The sequence below is a fragment of the Sphaeramia orbicularis genome, chromosome 6 (genome assembly GCF_902148855.1).
Source record: "Sphaeramia orbicularis chromosome 6, fSphaOr1.1, whole genome shotgun sequence".
NCBI classification, from domain to species: domain Eukaryota; kingdom Metazoa; phylum Chordata; class Actinopteri; order Kurtiformes; family Apogonidae; genus Sphaeramia; species Sphaeramia orbicularis.
Window position 1 is genome coordinate 16,101,941 of NC_043962.1, and position 26,070 is coordinate 16,128,010.

At 37.3% G+C, this 26,070-nt stretch overlaps 1 protein-coding gene across 1 annotated transcript in view; it reads right to left on the reverse strand.

Annotated features, from left to right (window-relative positions):
• Positions 1-666: 666 nt before the first annotated feature.
• Positions 667-26,070, reverse strand: part of tmtc2b (transmembrane O-mannosyltransferase targeting cadherins 2b) — a 288,126-nt gene continuing 262,722 nt past the window's right edge. The window contains exons 11-12 of the mRNA XM_030136547.1: positions 17,541-17,604; positions 667-1,141 (exon numbers count right to left, since the gene is read on the reverse strand). Of these exons, the coding sequence (XP_029992407.1) occupies positions 962-1,141; positions 17,541-17,604 (244 nt within the window). The 3' untranslated portion in view covers positions 667-961. The remainder of the gene's footprint in view (positions 1,142-17,540; positions 17,605-26,070) is intronic.

Consider the following 26,070-nt stretch of genomic DNA (forward strand, 5'->3'; position numbering starts at 1 on the left):
TGTGATACTAATATTGCAGCGTTTTCACTGGTAAGGTTTAAAAGCGTAGCTTCAGCAGGTAGAGAAAAGAGAAATGAGTGATAAGTTTCGTTTTCACTTCCGGTGGCGGTGGTCCGCACCACTACGTATTCCTGGTGGTTTTCTCCGTCTGGGTATGCATTCGCCAGCACCTGGAAAACAGAGGGAATGTACGCAGAGGACGGACAGAACACTGCGTCTGTATCTGTCTGTGTCTGTAACGTTACTGTCAGTCAGCGTTACTTTTATCACTGTCATTTATTTTGAAAAATCTCCACACTCCCCATACATTATTCCACCGCAGCGTACCTGCTGCTCTGAACTGTGAATGTCACACGGCTGTAAGTGGTATCGGTGCATTTTTATTTGATATCTTTTACGAGTATGAATACAATTACACATACTGAGTATCGGAGCCGATGCCTGATGCTCGTATCGGTATCGGTGCATCCCTAAATTCTTCATATTATTTTATTTGGAAAAAGCCACAGTTCAGGGCCCTCAGACAGTTCTTTTACATGGTATCTTGCACAAATCCACCCATTTGGACCGCAATTGCTTATTTTAAAAACCTAATTCACTCTTTTCAGATGATGAAGGATGTACCTGTGGTCTCACTTCAAGTTCAAGTGCCCTTGCCTAAAAAAAAAAAACAAAAAAAAAAACCTTGGTTCCTATGAGAGCACTAATTTTGAAGAAAGTCCTGAAGAGTCCAAATACCATGTAGCGCCTGCCAAACTGTGAGCAATGCTTCTGGCCTGAGGTGTATGCAGAGCTTAGGAGTCATTAGGAGGGCTGTGCAGCACAGTCATGGCCTGTGTGAGAAAACATCCTCCCTGAGTCTCTTCCATCTCTCCTGGATGAGACGAGCGGAGGACGAGCGTGGGCCGTCCTTCACAGATCTGCTGTACAGATGGCAGGTACTGTAGGAGGGTGAGCCAGCTCAGGGGCTCATGGTCCTCAGGCCTTGTTTCTCCATGATGTTCCATAGCTTACGCAAGTTCGACTGGGTGATGGTGTCATCGGGTTTTAGTTGCAGCGCTCGGAGGTAATTGGCTTCAGCCTCGTGCAGTTTCCCGTTGAGGTGGAGGATCGCCCCCAGGTTCATCAAGGCTGCAGGATACTGAAACCGAAAAAAACAAAAAAATCTTAGTCATTTTAGGATAAGATCGGTTTCATAGTGAGCACACCTCAGGCTAGCCTAAAGCTGTGTTTCACTGCACTGCATTGTTTCAGTTTAACAATAGCAACACAACTCTCATACCATGTTAATAAGAAGTGAAAACAACAAGGAGAAAGTGACACAGTCGTGGGAGAAGGAGCAACTGAGAGATGACATGCAAAATGAATATTTACACACTATTAACCCTGTATCGGACAAGTGACTATTTTTGGTCATTTTCGCTGATATAGTATGTAGAAGTTTTATGTTACATGTAAATAAAATTAAGCCTTTTTTCCAACACTTTTGGACCAACCTCTTTTTTCACTTTAAGCCCTTAACCTTGTATCGGGCAAGTGACTATTTTTGGTCATTTCCACATGGATTACAAGACAGTGACAGCAACAGTTTTTGATAGCACAGCACTTTAAAGAAACATATTTGCACCACATCTGTTTGTGATCTAATTTATGTCTCCCTTTTTCTCCAGGGCCAAGCAGTCATCAGTTAAAATACTAGTGCCACCGGATGTAAAAACTGAAAAGGAAAGAAAATAGAATCAATAAACTACTTTTAAAATCAATCATGTGCAATTATTTTTGTATGTGCAAATATGTTTGTTTAACCCTTTCATGCATAAATTAGGAGAACCTTAACTAAGATTTTTTTTCCTGAGGGTTTTTATTAGTCTTTAAGCATTAAAAAAATGTGATTGAAATTTTTCTTATGAACCTATTTTTCCACATTTTTGGAACTCCAGCTGAGTTCCAAAAATGTTCACTCAGCTGGACACCATGCATTTAATTTCTGAAGCAAAGAAATATGTATTTACTGATATATTGTGTGAAAACTATGAAATAAAAACATTGTTAATGCTGCTAATCTGATTTTTTTCTCACATTTTAACATATTGCAGTACTAGTCACTACTCACTTCATGGAGATAATATGCAAAAAAAAAAAAACAAATAAAAAACTTTTTGTTTAAACCTGTTAATTACAGCATAATAAGAATATTAAGCAACTGATGTACACTCAAACATGTTAGTGCAGATCAGGTTTATCAAGAACAGCAAAGTTACAGTAATGGTATGAATTGCAATGTATGTGATGGTGCATAAGCGTCCACTGTGTTGGAACTAAAACAACAAAAAAACCAACAAAACCCATGAATATACGTATGACAGAACAGTTTTGAACAGCTGTCCACTGGAGTGACCACTATGCATGAAAGGGTTAAAGTGCTGTGCTATCAAAAACTTCATGTGCAAGTTAAAGTGCTCAAGTGAACAAGGTGCCTGTATTTATACTTAACCGTAACAAACAGCTGTTTGTTACAAGTGGCAAGACTAAAGAACACATTTAATGCATATAAAGTACATAAAACACATGTTCTTTATGGCCTTGTGAGTAGTTTTTGGAGAGATAAGTGAAGCAAATGACATCTGTCCATACATTGTTTACTCATGTCTGAAAGTCAATTTACAAATGCTTATCTGTATAAATAAATAAATAATTTCCTCTAAACAAGGAAATTATTTACAGATGCTAAGAGCTCTAAGTTCATAATCAGAGATTTCAGTGAATATTGTTATTACTGTGAATCTGAGGGGATAATAATAATAATAATAATAATAATAATAATAAATTTTATTTATAGGCGCCTTTCAAGATACTCAAGGTCACTGTACAAAGTTGTTAAAATAAATAAAACAATTAAAATTACACACATATATAAAACACAATTAACACAAAATGTTGGAAAATAACTTTTAATATGCTAAAAGGGCGGTGTGTCATCTCATTTCGAAGGTATACATAGCAGACCAGGCACGCGATGGGCTCCTGTTTGTCAGCTCATCCAGACTGTGGTGCAGTGTTTGGAGTTTGGTATCCATGCTTCTATGCGTGTCCTCGTGTCTTTTCTGTGACCACAGATGTCAGAAAGAGCCACCACCACTTTGAAGTGGATCCAGACGAACATACAGTGTATCCCCGCTGGTGCCAAGGGGCAAAGTCATCATCGGCGTGACCGATGAGTCATGAGGATATAAGTACAGGAAAAGTGTCTGGGGCGCAATCACAGTATGACCATGACGTTTCCAGACCAAGGGAGGGGCCACATCTGATCTCCATTCCAGCTGGAGGTGTGGAAAAAAATGTCTATATCTGTTAAAAAGCTACTGTTTTAATGCTACGGAGTATTGTAATTTCCATAATTGTAATTCCTAGGAAACATGGAATGCTGAAAAGAAACAGTCACAGTAAAAACAGTCAATCACCAGCCCTTGTTTGTGATTTTTTCCTACAATTATCACCCCCATACATCATTGCCACATGGAATGGCACATGATTATGGCATTTTGACATTTACTGATGTGCTGTATAATAAACCATCATTTCTTTCTCATGATTAATAACTAATCAGAAGTAATTCTCTGAAAAATACTCTTTCCATGACAGCAACGTGTTTTTCTATGAATGTTATGAGAAATCTGTGGAATATTATGAGGAATGTGTGGAAATGAAAACCATTCATAACAACAGCAATGATTCAGAAAAATGGACATACCAAAAACAAAAATACTTATTTAAAAAAAAAAAGCTTAAGAAAGCACAAGAAACAAATGGTTTACAAAGATGTTGATGCAATAGATCAGTGAATTTTGATTATAATTAACCCTTTCATGCATAGTGGTCACTACACTGGACAGTTATTCTACAACTGTTCTCCTATATATTCATGTATTTTGTTGTTTTAGTTCCATATCAACCAACACAGCAGACGCTTGTGCATCATCCCATACACTGACATTCAGACCATTACTGTAACTTTGCTGTTCCAGATGAACCTGATCTGACATGTTTGAGTGTAAAAAATTGATAATTGTTATTAGACTGTAATTAACAGTTTTGGTTTCTTTGTTTGATATTTTATTTTATTTTATTTGCATATTATCTTCTTGCAAGTATGTTAAAATGTGAAAAAAACATTAGATTAGCAGCATTAAAAGTGTTTTTATTTCATAGTTTTCTCACAGTATATCAGTAAATACATGTTTCTTTGCTTCTAAAAATCAAACACATGGTGTCCAGCCAAATGGACATTTTTGCAACTCCATGAGAAAAAGGTTCATAAAAACCAATTGAATTATTTTTTTTTCCATGTCCAAAGAGGAATAAAAACACTCAGGAAAAAAAAAAACCCCTTAATTAAAGTTCTCAGAATTCATGCATGAAAGGGTGAATTAAAAATGATTCTACATTGAGAAGTTATGAAAAGCTTGGTTTTAAAACCCCTTCATAATGCATGCCAGACAATAAGTAACCACAGATGCATTTTGTCAGACAGATTATTCAATTTAGACACTTTTAAAATGTTTATTGCTTTGTCACGACTGTAGGTAGTATAAACTAAACCCCTTTGTTCCACCATTGATTTGTAGACTTTAAAAAACCTTGAAACATGTCTTTGTTTTTGCTATTTCAAGGTTGGAGTGATGTTTCATGGATGAGTATCTCAATGGGAACAATATGTCCAATGCAGCTGTATTTCTCATTGGGGAATTCTAAATTATAGAGCAAAGAGATGTTAGAAGATCCTATTGTCCCTCAACATGGACACGGTTCTTCTTTGAGCACAAAGTATAAATCTCACAGATGCACCGGCCAGAGTAGTGGGTGGTTTGACCGATGCATCTACCGCTGCTCTCTGACTCTAAACGAACAGCTTTAACCCTGTCATGCATTAATTATGAGAACCTTTGTAAAGATTTTTTTCTTGAGTGTTTTCATTCCTCCTTAGACATGAAAAAAAAAAAAAACAATGCAATCGATTTTTTTTTCATGGAGTTACCAAAATGTCCATGCATTTAATTTTTGAAGTAAAGAAACGTGTTTAAAACCCAATATCAGAAAGTACAGAAGAGGATTAGGGTCACTGGAAAAAATACAATAAATTAAAATAAGGTCCAATATATGTATATTTTTAAGTATTATTATGAAAAAAAGTCAGAATTCTGATATTAAAGTCAGGATTCTGAGATTCAAGTCAGAATTCTGAGAAAAAAGTCAGAATTCTGAATTTAAAGTCAGGATTCTGAGTGTTAAGTCAGAATTTTAAGTTTAAAGTCAGAGTTCTGAGAAAAAAAGTCAGAATTCTGAGGAAAAAAAGTCAGAATTCTGATCTTAAACTCAGAATTCTGAGGAAAAAAGTCAGAATTGTGAGTTTAAAGTCAGAATTCTGTGGAAAAAAGTCAGAATTCTGAGATTAAAGTCAGAATTCTGAGTTTAAAGTCAGAATTCTGAGGAAAAAGTCAGAATTCTGAGAAAAAAAAGTCAGAATTCTGAGATTAAAGTCAGAATTCTGAGGAAAAAAGTCAGAACGTGAGCTGGGTTTAGAACGTCGTGAGACAGGTTAGTTTTACCCTACTGATGATGTGTTGTTGCAATAGTAATCCTGCTGAGTTTAAAGTCAGAGCTCCAGAGTTTAAAGTCAGAACTCTGAGAAAAAAAAGTCAGAATTCTGAGATTAAAGTCAGAATTCTGAGATTAAAGTCCAGTGGCCCTAATCCTGTTCCGTAAGAAAGCTATATGAAAACAATGTAATAAAAACACTTTTAATGCTGCAAATCTGATGTTTTCTCCCATTTTAACATATTCTAATGCTAGTTGTTACTCACTTCATGGAGATAACATGCAAAAAACACTTTGTGTCTAACAAATAACAAGTGATTTACACTCAAACATGTTAGTACAGATCTGTTTTGTCAAGAACAGCAAAGGTATATTAATGGTCTGAATGTCAGTGTATTATGGGATGGTGCATGAGTGTCCACTGTGTTGGCTGATATGGAACTAAAACAATAAAATCCATGAATATACAAGAGAACAGCTGTAGAATAACTGTCCACTGTAGTGACCACTATGCATGAAAGGGTTAAATTACTAGATACCAAAGTCTCTATGCTGCACATTTAGCAATTACGATAATCCCCTAGCAAAACAAAATCAACGTTTTCACTCTGCGTTTAAATTATTAGCCATGGGAGAAGCCAAGGTTCTTGACTTTAATGGTCGGGGTAATTCTGAGGCTGTTTGAGCAATAAATTACCTTCTGTTTGACCCCCCCCCCCCCCCCCCCCCCCCCAATTTTAAGGTCACACCACAAAATAACGCTATGGGATCAATTTGGAACTTAGGGGCTTTTTACAAGTCAGGAAAACGCTCGCCAAATTCAAACTGTTTATATATGCTCACATAAGTGAAAGTGACAGAGAAAAAGGTCACATATAAATACTTTAACCCCCCCTCCCCGTTGAGCATGGTGACATGTAGCTGTAGGTGTATATTGGAAAATTAATGCAAAGTTGGTTGAGATCCTGCGCAATTATCCCCTTTGGCTTGGTCTGTTTCTAAGAGGTTTGTGAGTTCAGGAGGTACCACGGCTTAGGATAAATTGAGTCAGGGGAGCTACTGTAAACTGACAAAGAATAATCTGCTTGCCCTGTGGAAAAGTAATAACCACTCCTCTTCACATGTGTGGGTTTGGCAGCTGGCAAACGTACACAGGAATGTTTGACTGACAGTTCAAGCTTCTCTAATTCCTTCTCTTTAGCCCGTGGCACAACAGTATATTTGTGATCTCACGCGGTACAACAATGTATTGAAAGTCTTCTATTGTCACACACAGTAGTGGAAGCCAGTGTTGGATCTGGTGCAGATGTGGAAGGGTCAAAACACGATATTCGAAATCTCTCTGACGGGACAATTTTAGAGACAATTTGACACATTAATGTTGCTAAATGACCCACATTTTTACTTTTAAATTCATTTTTGCTTTAGTTCAGGGGTGTCCAAACTTTTTTTAAAGAGGGCCAGATCTGATAATGTGGACATTGCCAGGGGCCAGTGGTCCCTTCAGACATTTTTTAAACAGTAAAAATTACATATAAATGAGCTGTTCTACAACAATTTTATTTTCATCGTCACAATATCATTTTTTAAAATGGCAACGTAACCAAATCTAAGCCACTCAGGTGTGAACAAATTAAAAAAAAAAACCAAAACAAAACAATTCTGCCTTCCTTTCACATCTGGAGTCAGATAACATAGAACAAACTGTATAGAGTATCTTAAACTTCCAAGTTGATAAAAATCTTAACCCCACATTCATTTTAAACATGACTTATATGAGTAATCATTACTCATATATTACTCAGTAATGCAAAGTCTGTTAACATTTCAGATGAAAACATATGACTCTTACTTTTGTCTTTCACAAAATCATTCAGAAAGTAATATTTGTGTCACATCTACAAGTACATAACACCAGCAGTTAGAGGCAACTAACCTGGCAACTTGGTAGCCTGCCCTGGTGGTGAATTCATTGAACTCCCAGGTTCACATGAAGAGTCACTGTTGTGAGTTTAAAGCAGCTTGAATTTGCTTCACTTTTTCGGAGTGCTCACTCCCTGCTAGCTTGTCGTCTGCGTTAGCATGTTTTGTCTGCTCGTGTCTCTTTACATTGAATTCCTTAAACAAGGCAACAGTCTCTTGACAAATTAGGCAAACATAATTACCTCGATTTTCAGTGCAAAAAAAAATTGTAATTCCCATCTCTCCTGGAAGCGGCGGCCCTCACTGTCAACTTTCGTTTTTTTTATTTACAGGCACCGTGGTTTGAAATTAGCGAAAAAGGTTCACGGCGAGGTCACAGAGCCAGATAGAGTTAGAGTGGTGCTGCCACCATGAGGTGAAAGGGGAAACTGCATTTTGAACCTTTTATGATTCATGTATTCGGTTCAACAGTCCAAGCGGGCCATAAATAATATAATATAAAACCCAAGCTGTGGGCCGTATAAAATCTGACCGCAGGCCGTGATTGGCCCCCGGGCCGGACTTTGGACATGCCTGCTTTAGTTGGACCGTAAGGGATTATCCAAAACAAGGAGCTACTTCATATTGAAATAAATGTTGGAATGGCAATTAATTAAAGTTCACTCTCTGACGGAACATGACTGTGTTTTGACCCGATAACAAGTATATTAGTAGCTGGTCCTCGAGGATCAGTACTGTAAAATAAGTAGACGCTTTTCCATTGACCCTCAAATTGCGCAAATATAACTTGCGCATAAAAATTTACCTAATGGAATAACAGCAATTTCGCCAAAAGTCTCATTTTTTGATTAAATGTTTTTGCGCTGACATTGCCCTCACCACTCTTCTAGCTCGTAGACTAATACTACTAAAATGGAAAGATAAACAACCTCCAACATTTAAATCTTGGTTTCTGGCTCTTTTACATCATTTAACATTGGAAAAAATCAGATATTCTACAAGAGGATGTGCCAATATATTTTTCAGTACCTGGCAACCTGTTCTGAATCACATAAAAGAGGTGGATCCCTCACTTATTCCAGAGGAGTCTTATTAATATGAGTATGTGACTAATATCTGTGTCCCTTATTTACTTATTTATTTATTACTATTATTGTCAATTATCTTTCTTGTTTTTGGTGCAACAGGGTGGGAAAGTTCATGGGTTTGCGTTAAAAAACTAAAAACAATGACTGTATCATGCTTTTCTGTGACTAGATATGCAATAAAAACACTTTGAACAGAAAAGTTTTTGCGCTGACAAGAGGTGGTTTTTGGGGCGTTGCGCAAATGGTATATCACACAAAACTGCAATGGAAAGACCTTTTTTTCGCAACTAGAGTCAGGTGAATTAAAAAACTGGATGTTGACATACGTTACAACAAGCGAAGAAGAAGAAACATGTCGTGGTATGTGTGGACACACCAGTAAACCCAATCATTTTTTAATTTAGTACGAGATAGAGGGATAATATATAATAATAATGAATATATCTGTAAATCAACACCATATTTATGTTCATCGCCATGTTTATGGAATGACTTCTTGTGTCGTCTCGTGATAATAAATAAACTAATTGCATTAGTGATTTAATGGAAAAAGCGACATTACACACTTCTGTTTTTTCGACTTTTATTAAATATCGGTAAAGTTTTGCGCAGATGTCCAATGGAAAAGCCACTACTCAGAGTAGATGCTAGTTTTTACTTTCAGTTAACGGTATATTTTGAGTTAAAAAGTCACAGTCTTATCCAGTTTTGTGTATTTTTATATAATAATAATAATGGATTGGATTTATATAGTGCTTTTCTAGACACCCAAAGCGCTTTACATTATTAACCCATTATTCATTCGCTCTCACATTCTCCCTCTGGTGGTGGTAAACTACATTTGTAGCCACAGTTGCCCTGGGGCAGACTGACAGAAGCGTGGCTGTCATTTTACGCCTACGGCCCCTCTGACCACCACCAAACATTCATACACCAGTGTGGGTGGCACTGGAGGCAGGGAGGGTGAAGTGTCTTGCCCAAGGACACAACGGACTGACTAGGACAGAGCGGGATTCGAACCGCCAACCCTTCGGTTATTGGACGACCCACTCTACAAACCTGAGCCACCCCTATATAATTACCTTTAAATTTACTCTGAGCTTCTATGAACAACTACATAGTCATTAAATTAAATACAAGAAAATACATGCTTTCCACTGAAAAATGTAGATGTAAATAATAAACAAACAAATCCTCGCATTTGTGATTTAATGGAACAACCGACATTACGCGCTTCTGTTTTTTCGACATTTAGTAAATATCGGTGAAGTTTTGCGCAGATGTCCAATGGAAAAGCCACTACTGTTGTAACATGAAATACTGAACAACATTCTTGGAAATTTACAAGACTCCCCTTTTATTCTTGATCCAACGGCAATGCAGATGAGACGGATCTCAACCTATGAAGACCTTGTGCATTCCAGATCTTAGTTTATTATTTCAGCTCTACCCAAAAGGCTCCCACCTTTCCTCACGTATGCCTCCCTCCCTCTGCTTCATATAGAGATTTTTTGATTTATACCCCAAGTCCTGCATACTTCTTTGCCCTTGCAACACTCTGAAAAACATTCCCTTGTCAAAAAGCTTTCATTTTTCCTCATTTCCTGCTGCTCTGTAACCTCTCTACCTCCCTACCCTTCCCAAAACTGGCATGTAGCAAGAGAGGAACTACCAGATGTTGAGCGTATTAGCCAAGACTGTAAAGCAGCATGTGCTGTAAAAATTGTGAGAGTAAAATGTGAATCTCGGTGTGGGGAATGGCCGGACCGCAGTGTTTTCTGATGGTCAATGGTCAGATGTCACAGGTTGCAAAGGGTGACCGATGCAAGGGGAACATCTGATAGGATTAAGCTTGGTTGGAAAGGGGGAATGGGAGGACTAAGGGACTAAATCCCTTGAATAGAAGGAAATTGTCGGCTCTCTCTCAGCACATGCAGACATATGTGTTTAATATAAAACACCAGTGCCTTCGCTGAGTGAAGAGTCAAGCTGCAGTAAAGCATGAAATGACAAATGAAGACGGACAGCATACATGGCTTAAGTCAAGTCGCATCGGAAAGAACAAAGGATAATGGCAGAAGAAGATGGATGAAGATTCTAAATTATAATTGTGCATCAGCTGTAAGCAATATAAATGGCAAAAGACATCCCAGCAAAAGTGACCAATGAGGGTCACAGCGGTGCTTTTGTGTTTGTAACCAGACATTAAATGCATGTTTATACAATTACAGACGTCAAGAAACGGTCATGTGGAAATTACACTGATCTGACCCCTGGAAATAGAGGAAATACACTGAACAAAAATATAAATACAACACTTTTGTTTTTGCTCCCATTTTTCATGAGCTGAACTCAAAGATCTAAAACTTTTTCTATGTGCACAAAAGGCCTATTTTTCTCAAATATTGTTTATAAATTTGTCTAAATGTGTGTTAGTGAGCACTTCTCCTTTGTCCTTTGCTGAGATAATCCATCCACCTCACAGGTGTGGCGTATCAAGATGCTCATTAGACAGCAGGATTATTGCACAGGTGTGACTTAAGGTGGCCATGCACTGCGCGATTTTAGAGACAATTTCTCACTTGAGCGACTATTTCTGGGATCGGGCCAGATGTGCCTCTAATCGTGTGTCGTGCTTCATGCAGTGTACATGGGGTAAGGAGAAGTGATTAACACCTCACGACCAGCAATCGTGTGTTCGCAAGGAAAACGGAGCTGTTTGAAATCCTGCTTGCTCCTCGTGAGGGTATCGCACTGTCAAAGCAGTGCCACGAGCCGATGTGCCTCAAATTCTCACACTGTGCATGCGCAAATACAATAATAGCCAGCTACTGTAAGCTAATTCTAAGCTAACAGTAGCTGGCTATTGGCCTAGTGCAATTTAGCTTTTGCAGCTTACCTCTAGTTCCCTTTGCTGTAGGATTGACAGCCCATACTGTCCATGTCTGGACAACCAATTCCTGCACCAAACACGTCGTCGTCTTTTCTTCTTTTTTGATTCCCCACAGATAATGGCACATATTGCCAAAGCAGCTCGTTGGTTTTTGTTTAGCACTACCATTTCGTGACTCACGCCAATACACAATCGTCTATGAACTTTTGGGTTCCTTGGTATTTTAACGTTGTATTTCCGGATACAACACTCGAATGTGTCGTGCATCCTCTAGTGTATGGTCCTACAGTGTGAGCAGTCAGGTCGCATACGAGCATCGGTCCGTACAGTGTGAGAACATGAATCGTGAGCCTGACTTTACAATTGATTTGCACAGTTTGAGATGGAGCTGCGTGCAACAATCGAAATAATCGCAGTGTATGGCCGCCTTTAGGCTGGCCACAATAAAAGGCCACTCTAAAATGTGCACTTTTACTGTACTGGGTGGTCCAGGGGGGTCAGAAAACCAGTCAGTATTTGGTGTGACCACCATTTTCCTCACGCAGTCTTCTTCATGAATTCTCTGAAACAGCTTTGGAGATGGCTTATGGTAGAGAAATGAACATTCAATTCACAGGCAAAAGCTCTGGTGGAGATTCCTGAAGTCAGCATGACCATTGCATATTCCCTCAAAACTTGTGACATCTGTGGCATTGTACTGTGAGATAAAACTGCACATTTTAGAGTGGCTTTTTATTGTGACCAGCCTAAGGCACACCTGTGCAATAATCCTGCTGTCTAATCAGCATCTTGATATGCCACACCTGTGAGGTGGATGGATTATCTCAGCAACGGAGAAGTGTTCACAAACACAAATTTAGACAGATTTGTGAACAATATTTAAAAGAAATAAACATTGTGTGTACACAGGGAAAGTTTTAGATCTTTGAGTTCAGCTCATGAAAAATAGGAGCAAAAACAAAAGTGTTGCATTAATATTTTTGTTCAGTGTAGAAGGGCTTCGAGGAATACAAACATTCTCTGAGGTTGGTTAGCAGTCGGGATGACAGTAGGGTTCCCAGTGTTCAGCACCATCTCCTCACAGCAGGGAGGTTTCCATAGTTTACACAACATTTAAAGCCTCCTGGTGTGAAAGCGACACGGCTGTTACATGGGCCAGATGAATTTAATATGCATTTCCTGTAATCCCCAAGTCACATCACTGCTTGGTTTTCATTTAATGGGTTACCGCTGTCATCAAATGGGAATCTAAGGAGTCGTGATCAGCCTTTCCATGTTCTATTGCTCTGTTTACTAGAAGCTAACAATGTTATATTAACCCATAAAGACCCACTGCTACTTTTGTGGTAGTTCCCAAATAATTTTTTTTCTCTATATTTAACATTTCTTAAGTGATTTGTCCCCATTTATTATTAAATCATCCTCTATGTTTTGCATTTTTCCAGTAAAAATCAGGTATTTTTCAATATTAAATTTATTGATCATGTAGATCACAAGTGTCAAACACATGGCCCGGGGGCCAAAACGGCCCGCCAAAGGGTCCAATCCGGCCCCTGGGATGAATTTTTGAAATGTAAAAATTACACTGAAGATATTATCAATCAAGGATGTTCAATTTAAAGTGGGTCAAACCAGTAAAATACTATCATAATAACCTATAAATAATGAAAAAAAGCTAATTTTTTTCTTTTTGTTTTAGTGTCAAAAAAGTAAAATTACACAAAAATGTTTGCATTTACAGACTGGCTTTTCACAAAAAATATGAACAACCTGAAATGTCTTACGAAAAGTATGTGGTATTTTAACAATATTCTGCCTATTATTTAATGTTTTGTGTATTTGTAGATCCACTGTGATCTGTAAATTGGGATGCACATGTATAAATGATAAACTGAGGTGTAATATTGTTAAAATTGCACTTATTTTTCTTAAGAATTTTCAGGTTGTTCATATTTGTTCATGTTATGTTCTTTTTTTTTTTTTTTCCTTCTTTTTGGGCTCAGCTGGCTGACAGGCAGCTGTCTGTACCGATAAGGCAGCAGCCGACACCAACTGTACTCCCAGTCATCATTGCCCATTTTTCTAACACCTTTGCTTGTGTATCCTCTTTTATTTGGACATTTTACCAGGGAGTATCTCACACTACTTTTTTTTTTTTTCCTACTTGTCTTGTCCAGCGTTCTAACAGCAGAATGGTAGTCTGGTTCCTTTTGGTGCTGAACAAATTTGCTTTGCCAAGGGTAACTTCATAAAGTACATGAAGCGCCATTTGATATTCTACTGTGTTTATTATGAGTTTTGTTGAACCACATTTCGATGCTGGACCTGACATGGGGGGGTTCATGCTATGTTCAAGTACGGTTCGTAGATGGAAACATTTTAATTACGGAATTTTACTTTTTTCACTCAAAAACATAGAGAAAACTTTGGAGTTGATATTTTTTCTAAGTTCTTATCCTATTATTTACATTATTTTACTGGTCCGGCCTACTTTATTTCATATTAGGCTGAATATGGCCCCTGAACTAAAATGAGTTTGCCACCCCTGATGTAGATGTTCATAAAAGCTCAGATTAAACTTGAAGGTTATTTTATCAGAAATTAAGAAAACTGAAGAAAAAGTGAATTTTGCTGCAAAGATATCAATAACTGAACATAAAAAAAGTGTCTCCATTGACTGTCATTTATTAAACTCCATGGGTTTTACTAGTGAATCGATGTTGTAGAAGATGATGGTGTTTCCATGGTAACTACAAAGCCTCTGAACATCCAAATGGGTCATATCTGATGATCATGAAAAGTTCACAAACTGCATTTTACACCAATAATTTACATGTATTGATAGGATTAGTGGATCAGAGGTTATTAAATATTTTAGATCAGTAGATGGTTTTGGTCGCCAGTGGCTGTTTGGATCTTTACGAGTTAATAAATGAACTATAAGAAAATTAACCGTACCCTCTTAAAGTTAGTTTTCATGCTCCATACTTTATTTCCAACTATTAAAATAGGAAAATACTTCTAAATTCTCTACTTCTTTTACAGTATTTTATGTATGTACTGCATATATTTGAATTGGAAAACATTTTTAGGCCCTGCCACATTTGGCTTTAATTAGAGGTTAAAATTTCACCGTGTCTTGCCAAGTTCAATGGTATAATGACACCAAGAATAACAAAAGGAACAGGAGCTGAGTGCCATGCTTTCTGTGGAAATCTTAAACTTTCTACTTTTGTTATACTAACCTTTTATTTCTCTTCTTGTTTGTCATTGTTTGCATATCTTATGCCAGCATCGCGTGCTTGCAGAACCAAACTTTATTGTCCACATAACATTGTCCAGATATATAGCCATCATTAATCCAAAAATGATTTTGTCGAATCAAAACACAGGAACAAACAACGTAACCACATGCCAAACATATTTTACTCCCATTGCAGACTTGACTTAAACAACTCGACCCTCCTGGCACAGCTCACCAAGACTGGACCCCCATTCATTTTCAACATGTCAAAGTCCCTTCACCGAGGGTTATTATCATTATTCTTTTCAATCTACTTTGCCTTGGCCTCTGCTTTGAAGTTGGTGATGGATGCTGCGTAAACAAACCTCTGAGCCTAGTAAAAACTGAGCGCTCATTTTTCTGTCAGACCCACCGACAACGAAGGCTGTTGTTTGACGTCAGGCCGGGCAGCGATATGAATGGGATTATTGAAAAGCCACCCAGACTGTGATTGCACACTGCCCATCATGGTAAATAGTAATGGGGATGATTACCGTATTTTTCGGACTATAAGTCACTCCGGGGTATAAAGAAGAAAAAAACATATATAAGCTGCACTGGACTATAAGTCGCATTTTGGGGGGAATTTATTTGATAAAATCTGAGATCAAGAACAGATATTTCATCTTGTATTTGTATTTGTATTTGCATTTATTTATTTAGCACAATAGAAACAGTGCAGGGAGAGAACGAAACCCAAAAGGCTTGTACAGAGTTCTACTCCCATCATCTACTATAAATAAAAAATAGAATGTACAAACATAAGAAAACAATAATTAAACAACAAGTAATATAGAAAACACTGAAAAAGTCAGGACAGGAGATGTTTTTTCAGTGAGTTTTTGAAAGATGTAAATGACAACATAGACTTTAGAGACGTGTCTAGATTGTTCCACAATTTAGGACCTCTAAATAAAATATTAAATTGATGACCAGATGTTCGACAGAAGGGTAAATGAAGATTGTTGCTATGTCTAGTTGAGTATAAATGTAAATCGGATGAAAAACTAAAAAAACTATGACAAGTATCTGGAAGATCTTGCTTATTATTGATAAACTTGTGCACAAATAAACATGAGTGATAAACACTGAGTTCATGAACGGGTAGTATTGAATATTTCCTAAAAATTGGTGCAGATGGTTCGTATCTACTAGACAGTGAGATTGTTCTCAGGAATCTCTTCTGGATTATCAAGAGTCTGCTAAAATAAGTTGGATAAGTTCCTGACCAGACAATATTGCAATTGAAGGGCAATTTAAAATAATAATGGATTAGAAAACAACAAGCCGAATAAAGTTACGGTATGCTAACGTAACACATTCAGCGACATGACGTATAGACAACGAACTGGGGACCTCGTCCATGTTAATAATATGATCCAGAAACTGTCGACCTTGGCTTGGAAGTCTGCTGGCAGTTTTTGGGACATGGTTGTCCTTGCTCTGGTAGAGAGGCGGTGCCGTTGCATGAAGCGGTAACACCAAGAAGGTCCTCCCGCAAAGTCATGTATATTCATCTCCTTGGCAACTGCCTGGGCGTGGAGACGCAACTGCACTGTTGACAAACCTCTACCGGCAGCACGTTGTTCAAGCACCCATGCTGGTCCAGAACGCAGCAGCTAGGCTTCTCACTGGTTTTAACAGACGACATCATATCACTCCTATCCTCGCATCCCTTCATTGGCTCCCTGTGTGTTTTAGAATTGATTTTAAGATTTTACTGATTTACTTTGAAAGCCCGAATGGGTCTGGCCCCAAGTTATATAGATGAGATGCTAGTTGACTACGAGCCAGTACGCAGCCTTAGATCCTCGGGGGGGCAGAGGGCTCCTGGCTGTTCCAAAGTCGAGGCTTAAATCGAAAGGTGACCGGGCATTTGCCATCAGGGCCCTGCGACTTTGGAACGGCCTGCCCGAGGAGATAAGGCTGAGGAATCAGTGACATCTTTTAAATCACTTCTTAAAACACATTTTTATAGACTTGCTTTTATGTGATGTCTGTCCCTTTTTAACTTTTAATTTTTAATTTAAATTTTTTAAATTTGATCCTGTTTGATTATTAATTTGTTCATACATTTCTCTAATTGTGTTGCTTCTGTTTTAGTGTTTTTACTTGCTTCGTGTATCCTGCTGTTGTGCCCTCTGTCAAAGCACTTTGTAAAGTTTGTTTTTAAAGGTGCTACACAAATAAAATTATTATTCTTATTATTCTTATTCTTATTATTATTATCATCATTATTATTATTATTATTATTATTATTATTATTATTATGTATGAACTCGTTCCTCTAGCTGTGGTCAATCAGCTTTTAGCCTGCGATTAGCAGTTTTTGTTTTCTTCATTGCAGTAAGAGTAACCTCCGCTTTTCGCCAGTCCCTCACAAGTTTCTCGCTCACTCCAAACTTTCTTTCTGCTGCTCGAATACCATTTTCGGCTGCATATTTCACTACTTGCAGCTTGTAATCTGCAGAATATGATTTTCTTTTTCAGCCCTTCTCAGTTGTCTTTATACGTTACCGGTAATGTTGAAATGTTAAATTTTCAGTGGTACAGAAGTAGCAGGTACAGGTACACAAGCCTAGAGCGCCCTCTTGCAGTTGTCAGTGTGAAAATAACCAACATGTGAAATTATATAATAATGTGTTAATAATTTCACATATAAGTCGGTCTGGAGTATAAGTTGCACCCCCGGCCAAACTATGAAAAAAAGTGCGACTATAGTCTGGGAAATACGGTAGGTCGTTGTGATTGTACTCACATTGGGTCTCAGGCTTGCCGCTTGTCCGTAATACTTCTCGGCGGCCTCATTTAGGCTGGCTTGTCTGCAAAAGGAAAACACAGAGAGAGGCGGTCATTACTCATCTTTATTGCTGCTGGCTTCAGATGAGGCCTTGAACCCTATGTGTTTACTGGTGCTCATGGGTCACTGGGAAAATAACACGAGGAAACAGTGTGAGGGATGAGAAAAGATCCAATATGCTCTGGGTTTCTCATCTGATAGGATCGTTCCCATGATGACATCTTTACCGAAGAGTGCACAGTGAGCATTTTCTGCTTTAATTGAATGTTAAGGTCAGGACGTCGAGTACCTGAAGAAAAAGCATTAAGAAACCAAGGCTGATCGGGGAACATTGTTGGAAAAATATAATTAGATTTTTCATAACATCTAAAATTACAGTTAAATATGTGTCCAGAGTTCAACCTTGTTGGAGAGAATGTGGACATGTCAATGTAAATCATGCACATGTCTTTTGGTTATGTCCTAAACTTGTATCTTTCTGGGATAATATTCTTTTTATTTATTTATTTTTTTAACTTGTCTTGTCCAGCATCCTAATAGCAGAATGGTAGTCTGGCTGCCTTTTGGTGCTGAACAAATTTGCTTTGCCAAAGGAAACTTCATAAAGAATATGAAGCTCCCCTTGATATTCTACTGTGTTTATTATGAGTTTTGTTGAACCACATTTCGATGCCAGACCTGACCTTGTGGGGGTGGGGGGTGGGGCAAGAAAGAAGAAGGTGGCGACGACCCTCACAAGAAAGTATCAACAATGCATACAGTAACAACCATGGTGATAATTATAATAGTAACAATAACTACAACCAGAACTGAGTGAACTGGGCAGAAGAGAGAGAAAAAACCAACAAACAAACAGATAAACAAAACTACAATAAAATAAAATAAAATACATAAGACCTATTAAATGATGAATATAAGAAAAGAAAACATGAACAGAATATCTGGGATAATATTCAACCATTGTTAAGATATTGGGTTATGCAATTCCTAAAACATATTTGGTGATGTATTCCGGATGTATTATTGGTAATAATGTAAGAAAAAATGATAGACATTTGTTTAAAATACTATTAGCAGCCTGTAAAAAGGCTGTTACATTTATGCATTTGGCAGATGCTTTTTTCCAAGGCGACTAAGGGGCCGTTTACAGGGCGTCGGATTCAGTCGACTCTGGGAAGATTTCATCGCGGATTAGCCTTCTGTTAACATGGAAACGGTGCCTAGAGTGCCTGAATCCGGAAACTTTTGATACCAGGGTCCAGGGTGGAACGTTATCGATACGCTCCGCATTCCAGCTCCGTGTTAACGCGAGTCGGAGCGTTCCGGGGTAAAATATGACGTCACCGCATGCGCGCGCAGCCAAGAACCGCCAGTTAACCCACTCCAGGCCAGTTGGTGGCGGTAATGCGCCTCCAAGCTGGTTTGCCAGCCTCTATGACACAATAAAGCTGCAGAAAAAGAAGGAACAACCACAACAACAATTGCCGGTTTCAGAACAACATACGTGCTGCTAACTGTGCTCAGCTCGTCTGTCCAGACAAAGAAGTCCTGAGTCTTTGTGCGACCACTCGCCATTGTTGTTTGTAAATAGTGTTGTCCGCCTCTTTTTCTTCTTCTTCTTCTCCTCATTTAAAGGCTGTCTAAACCGGAAATTGTTTGTGCGCAGGCGCGCGTTTTACCGCCACTGTTTCACTACAGCTCTACATCGCCAGCTACTGGTCTGGCATGGCCACTACAGCGTATTCAGCCGTCCTCGTGGACTCATGTGAACGCAGATCGTTATCATAGCGGCTTCGTCTTAACGCGGAATGATTTTATAACGCAAAGGAGAAATCTTTGCGGAGTGTTGCCGTGTAAACGTACCCTAACAGGAGAAGATTAACAGTTAAGCTCTCTCTCTCTACTTTTTTTGTAAAGCACTTTAAAATAACCACATTGGACCAAAGTGCTGTACAGAAGACTAAATAAAAACCAAAATAAAATAATAAAATACAAGAATAGATTAAAAACATAAAACAGCTGTAAAATTAAAAACAGTGTCGTACATAAAAATAAAAAAAGCAAAGTGATAGACTAAAATACAAGAGCAGATTAAAAAGACATAAAAACAGCTGTACAATTTTAAGAAAAAGTGAAATAAAAATACCAAGTAAAACAATAGAATAAACATAATAATAAATTTAAAATGGAATGTCTGAAAGTTAACTGGGTTAACTGCAAATTTATGGTTAGGGTTGTTCACAGATATTATAGAAATATTTTAATCACTATCATTGTAAACAGGGTAGTAACGTGGATGGCATACATACCAAAATATGCTGCATATGCCACACAGAAACAAAAAGGGATTTTTTACAGCAGATGGCTTATCGGCATGAGTCCCAGGAAGCAGAAATACCTGGTTCCTGAGGACATAAAACCTGTCGTGAACACAGGAACGTCCTATATTATGCTCTTTATCTTTTCATAGTCCTCTGCGGTGCCTACTGTTACACACAAAGTCGTGGCTCCTCTATCATACAGCACTTCCTGTTATTAATACTCAGAAATCACCTTTTACGATCCGCAGCTGCATGCTTTTCATTCATGGTAACAATCGTCTCATTGCAAACAGTTTAACTTTGACAAAGTCAAGGGCAGAGTCAACGACAGCCGGCTGTGGAGGCCCTTAAGTCGTAATGATCAAAGAAAGGCAGACCACTGGAACCACGGTTTCATTTAGGCTGTCGAGGTTTATTAAGGGATCATCATCCACATGGTTCCAGATAAAAGCAAAGCCTTCTTTTAAAAGGTCAACGGGGTCAGTCGACTACAAACACACAGTGTGAGTCTGTTTGGGGTTTTTAATTCAATATCACTGAATGCCTCATTTACTTTCTGGTTTCGTCTAAACACACAATGAAAACAGACAACAACGAACAATTACTCTATTTACGGGTGATTATTTGTTGGATAAACTGTTTTGTCTGTAAAATCTCAGGAAATTCACAATAACAATATTTTTTTCCATCATATTTCATTTTAGTTTGCCAAGCACCCCAAAGAAACTTTAGTCAAAGCCTCACATTTGAGAAGCTGCTATTAGCAAGAAGTTGGCTTTTCCCCTAAAACAACTTGGCGGTTCATCAAAATAGCTACAGATTTATTCAGTTTCAGTGACTAGTCCAGTGGTTTTCCAACCTTTTTTGTTCATGACCCCATTTTAACATCACAAATTTGTGGCGACCCCAGACATTCAAAATGGAGACTTTTTTTTTTTGCTAAAATTAATTGGTTTTTGATCATGCAAATAATATGTTGCAAATAAATGTTAATTTTAGACACATTTAGTCTATATAATGTATATTATTCTGGACGGAGGCAGAAAAGCCAGGTGTAGATTACTGCACAAAGTGAGATTTTATTTTCCTTGGTCAGGATATGCACAGTCAGTCCAGCTTGGATTTACAAGGCTGACAATTAATACTGAACAAACAAGAACTCAAACTATGAATTATGAAAGAGCTGCAGCATCTGAAACTGACCACAATGAACATTTGACAGATAAACAGTACCACAGTGCTTCAGTTTCAGCTTCAGTTTGTCATGTCTTTTATGGATTGAGATTGTGTCTCTCAACTCAACATATATTTTTTATTAGAAGTATTTTTTTTTTATCAATTACTAGAAATTTCAGGGGATCCCATTTGAATTCCAGGTGTCCCGACCCCAAGGTTGAAAAACACTGCTTTAACTCTTCTGACTGAGTCAAAGCCTCACATTTGAAAAGCTATTAGCAAAGTTGGCTTTTCCCCCTAAAACAACTTGGCGGTTCATCAAAATAGCTACAGATTTATTCAGTTTCAGTGACTAGTCCAGTGGTTTTCCAACCTTTTTTGGCTAATGACGCCATTTTAATATCACAAATTTTTGGTGACCCCAGACATTCAAAACTGAGACTTTTTTTTTTTTTGTTAAAATTAATTGTTTTTTGATCATGTAATAGTTTGCTATACTATGTTGCAAATAAATGTTCATTTTAGACGACATTTAGTTTATATAATGCATATTATTACGGACAAAGGCAGAAAAGCCAGGTGTAGATTACTGCACAAAGTGAGATTTTATTTTCCTTGGTCAGGATATGTACAGTCAGTCCAGCTTGGATTTACAAGGCTGACAATTAATACTGAACAAACAAGAAATCAAACTACGAATTATGAAAGAGCTGCAGCATCTGAAACTGACCACAATGAACATTTGAAAGATAAACAGAACCACAGTGCTTCAGTTTCAGCTTCAGTTTGTCATGTCTTTTATGGATTGGGATTGTCTCTCTCAACTCAACATATATTTTTTCTTAATAAGTTTTTTTTTAATCAATTACAAGAAATATCTGGTGACCCCATTTGAATTCCAGGCGACCCCACGTGGGGTCCCGACCCCAAGGTTGAAAAACACTCCTTTAACTCTTCTGACTGAGTCAAAGCCTCACATTTGAGAAGCTGCTATTAGCACAAACTTGGCTTTTTCCCCTAAAACAACTTGGCGGTTCATCAAAATAGCTACAGATTTATTCAGTTTCCCTGACTAGTTCATAAATCATATAAAAATTGCACCATCATACACAAAGAAAATTGAGTTTAAGGACATGTTAGATGAGTTGCAACCTTGAAACTAACAATTAAAACTAATTTGAGGTTTTCGTGACTAAAATAGTGAACAAATAAGTGTTCACAGTTAGGTTTATATGACTGTTTGTGATACAATAATCTGTGTAAATGTGTAACGTATACACACAGATACGCCTCTACTGTTTTTTTTTTCTCAGCATATGATTTTTTTTTCTACCTCTGTTCCAAAGACGTATTTTACATTCCAACAGCGATCCAAACACAGATCTGAGTTGCTGAATTTGTCCTGAGATTATAAATGTGGGTTTCACGTCCAACCACAACCATATGTTTGTTTGCCAGCATAATATTTAGAAAGCACAATCTTCCGAGAAAACAGATGCACCAATCTAATTCTATAATATCATTATCACATTTATAAACACATTATTAGGAAAGAACTGGAGAGTCGCCAAACCATGACCGAAGGAGAAACAGGGCCTCCTAAGGCCGTCCGACTGTGGCTTTGTGAGAGCATATGAGACAATGGAAGCCAAATATGTGAATGAATGCCTGGGTTTTAATCCGAATGTTGGGATGAAGAGGAAAAAATAGAGCAAGAATGAAAAAAATAAAAAAAACTGTCTTGAGGAAAAACAATCTTCTTTCAAATTAGCAATTTAACCAGTGAATCTTCTTATGCTGGTTTGTGGACACATCGACGTCTGTGGCACAAGCAAGGTTATTATCATTAACGAAAACTAATGAAATGATGAAAACTAGAATTGAAAAAACATTTTCGTTAACTGAAATAAATAAAAACTACAATTAAAAGAAAAAAACGATAACTAACTGAAACTGTATTGTGTGCTTACAAAACTAACTAATACGTATAGAAATTATGGATAAAATTCCCTTCGTTTTCGTCTTTGTCAATGTCGGATTGATATGAAATCGATTTATTTCGCTCGAGCTATTTTAGCTGGTGGCACCGTCCGTCACTTCTCGTCACTTCTCGTCACTTCTCGTCACTTCTCGTCACTTCTCGTCACTTCTCGTCACTTCTCGTCACTTCTCGTCACTTCTCGTCACTTGTCGGTTAGAGTTGGCCTCTCGTCCCCAGAAAGCAGCAGAGTCCTGTCTGGGATTTATTTGAATACGACGGTGAGGAGGACAAAAGATATGAAAAAACTAAACTAAAATGAAACTAAAACTAAGAATTTAGACAAAAAATCAGAACTAATAAAAACTAGCAAACCTGCTCTAAAAACTAATTAAAACTAACTGAATTAGAGAAAAAAAAAAGTCAAAACTAAATAAAACTAAACTATAATGAAAAATCCAAAACTATTATAACCTTGGGCACAAGTCGACGCTAATTTGGAGGAGTCAGATTCAGAATCTTTATTTGTGAAAGCGTATGAGACAATGGAAGCCAAATATGTGAATGAATGCCTGGGTTTAAATCCGAGTGTTGGGATGAAGAGGAAAAAATAGAGCAAGAATGAAAAAAAAAAAAAAAACTGCCTTGAGGAAAAACAATCTTCTTTCAAATTAGCAATTTAACCAGTGAATCTTCTCATGCTGGTTTGTTGACGCATCGACGTCTGTGGCACAAGCAAGGTTATTATCGTTAACGAAAACTAATGAAATGATGAAAACTAGAATTGAAAAAACATTTTCGTTAACTGAAATGAATAAAAACTATAATTAAAAGAAAAAAATGATAACTAACTGAAACTGTATTGTGTGCTTACAAAACTAACTAAAACATAAAAATTATGGATAAAATTCCCTTCATTTTCGTCAATGTCGGATTGATATAAAATCGGTTTATTTCGCTCTAGCAATTTTAGCTAGCGGCACCATACGATACTTCACCGTCCGTCACTTCTCGTTTATAGTCGTCTTCTGGTCCCAACTCTACCTGAAAACATGTTGACTAAAGTTGGGAGAAAGCAGCAGAGTCCTGTGTGGGATTTATTTGAATATGACGGGGAGGAAGAGAAAAGAAATGAAAAAAACTAAACTAAAACTAAGCATTTAGAAAATAACGAAAACTAATAAAAACTAGCAAACCTGCTCTAAAAATGAAATAAAATTAACTGATGTAGAGAAAAAAAAAGTCAAAACTAAATAAAACTAAACTATAATGAAAAATCCAAAACTATTATAACCTTGGGCACAAGTCGACGCTAATTTGGAGGAGTCAGATTCAGAATCTTTATTTGTGAGAGCTTATGAGACAATGGAAGCCAAATATGTGAATGAATGCCTGGGTTTTAATCCGAGTGTTGGGATGAAAAGGAAAAAATAGAGCAAGAATGAAAAAAAAAAAAAAGAAAACTGCCTTGAGGAAAAACAATCTTCTTTCAAATTAGCAATTTAACCAGTGAATCTTCTTATGCTGACATCTTGTTGTCTGGAGAGTTTATTAACCTCACATTGCGCACACACACACACACACACACACACACACACACACTATAATCACAACACTGGAGCTGCTGTTGATAAGTACGACAATGTTAATGACCAATGACTGAACGAACAAATTGTATTTTCAACAACAGCCCCATATTAAACTGCAGCTGCTCCATCTGTCTCAAACACACAATTACATTTTTTAAAGGATATTTTCTTTGCTACACTAAACACAGACTTCTTCCCTCAGGCTAGAGCTGTTTTTGCAGTACACCTGATATACTGTAATTTGCAACCGGTTTGTCTTTATTACCGTTAAAATACTATCAATTCAAACCAATTTCTACACTTTATATAACTTATAAGCTAAATGTGCAAAAATTGACATACCTAACATCATGACATGCCAGTTATACAAAGTAATTTTTCAGATACGGTGTGTTACATTATTACATAAGACATGTGGTTTGAATAGGAATCGACTCATGAGTCTGTAAGTTTGTGTGTGATTTTACAGTTCCATTTTCTTCCTTCCTGTCTGCGTAAATCAGTGTTTTTCAACCTTGGGGTCAGGACCCCATCTGGGGTCGTCTGAAATTCAAATGGGGTTGCCTGAAATTTCAAGTAATTGATAAAAATAAAGAAAAAATTACTAAGAAAAAATATATGGTTGGTGAGACAATCACAATATATAAAACACATGACAAACTGTGAAGCTGAAACTGAAGCACTGTGGTTCTGTTTATCTGTTAAAAACCACCTAAAACAGAGGTGTCAAACTCATATTAAGCCAAATTTGATCTGAAGTGGGCTGGACCAGTGAAATAATACCATAAAAATAAATAAATGATGCCAACTTCAAACTTTCCTCTATGTTTTACAGCGAAAAAAGTAAAATTATGAAATTAAAATGTTTATATCTATCAACTATCCTTTGAAACAATGTAAATAACATGAACAAACTGAAATTTCTTAAGAAAACTAAGTGCAATTTTAACAGTTCATCATTTACACCAGTGTTTTTCAAGCTTGGGGTTGCCTGAAATTTCAAGTAATTGATAAAAATAAAGAAAAAATTACTAAGAAAAAATATATGGTTGATGAGTTGACAGAGACAATCACAATATATAAAAGACATGACAAACTGTGAAGCTGAAACTGAAGCACTGTGGTTCTGTTTATCTGTCAAAAACCATTTAAAACAGGGGTGTCAAACTCATATTAAGCCAAATTTGATCTGAAGTGGGCTGGACCAGTGAAATAATAGCATAAAAATACATAAATGATGCCAACTTCAAACTTTCCACTATGTTTTAGAGTGAAAAAAGTAAAATGATGAGATGAAAATGTTTACATCTACCGACTATCCTTTGAAACAATGTAAATAACATGAACAAACTGAAATTTCTTAAGAAAACTAAGTGCAATTTTAACAGTTTATCATTTACACCAGTGTTTTTCAAGCTTGGGGT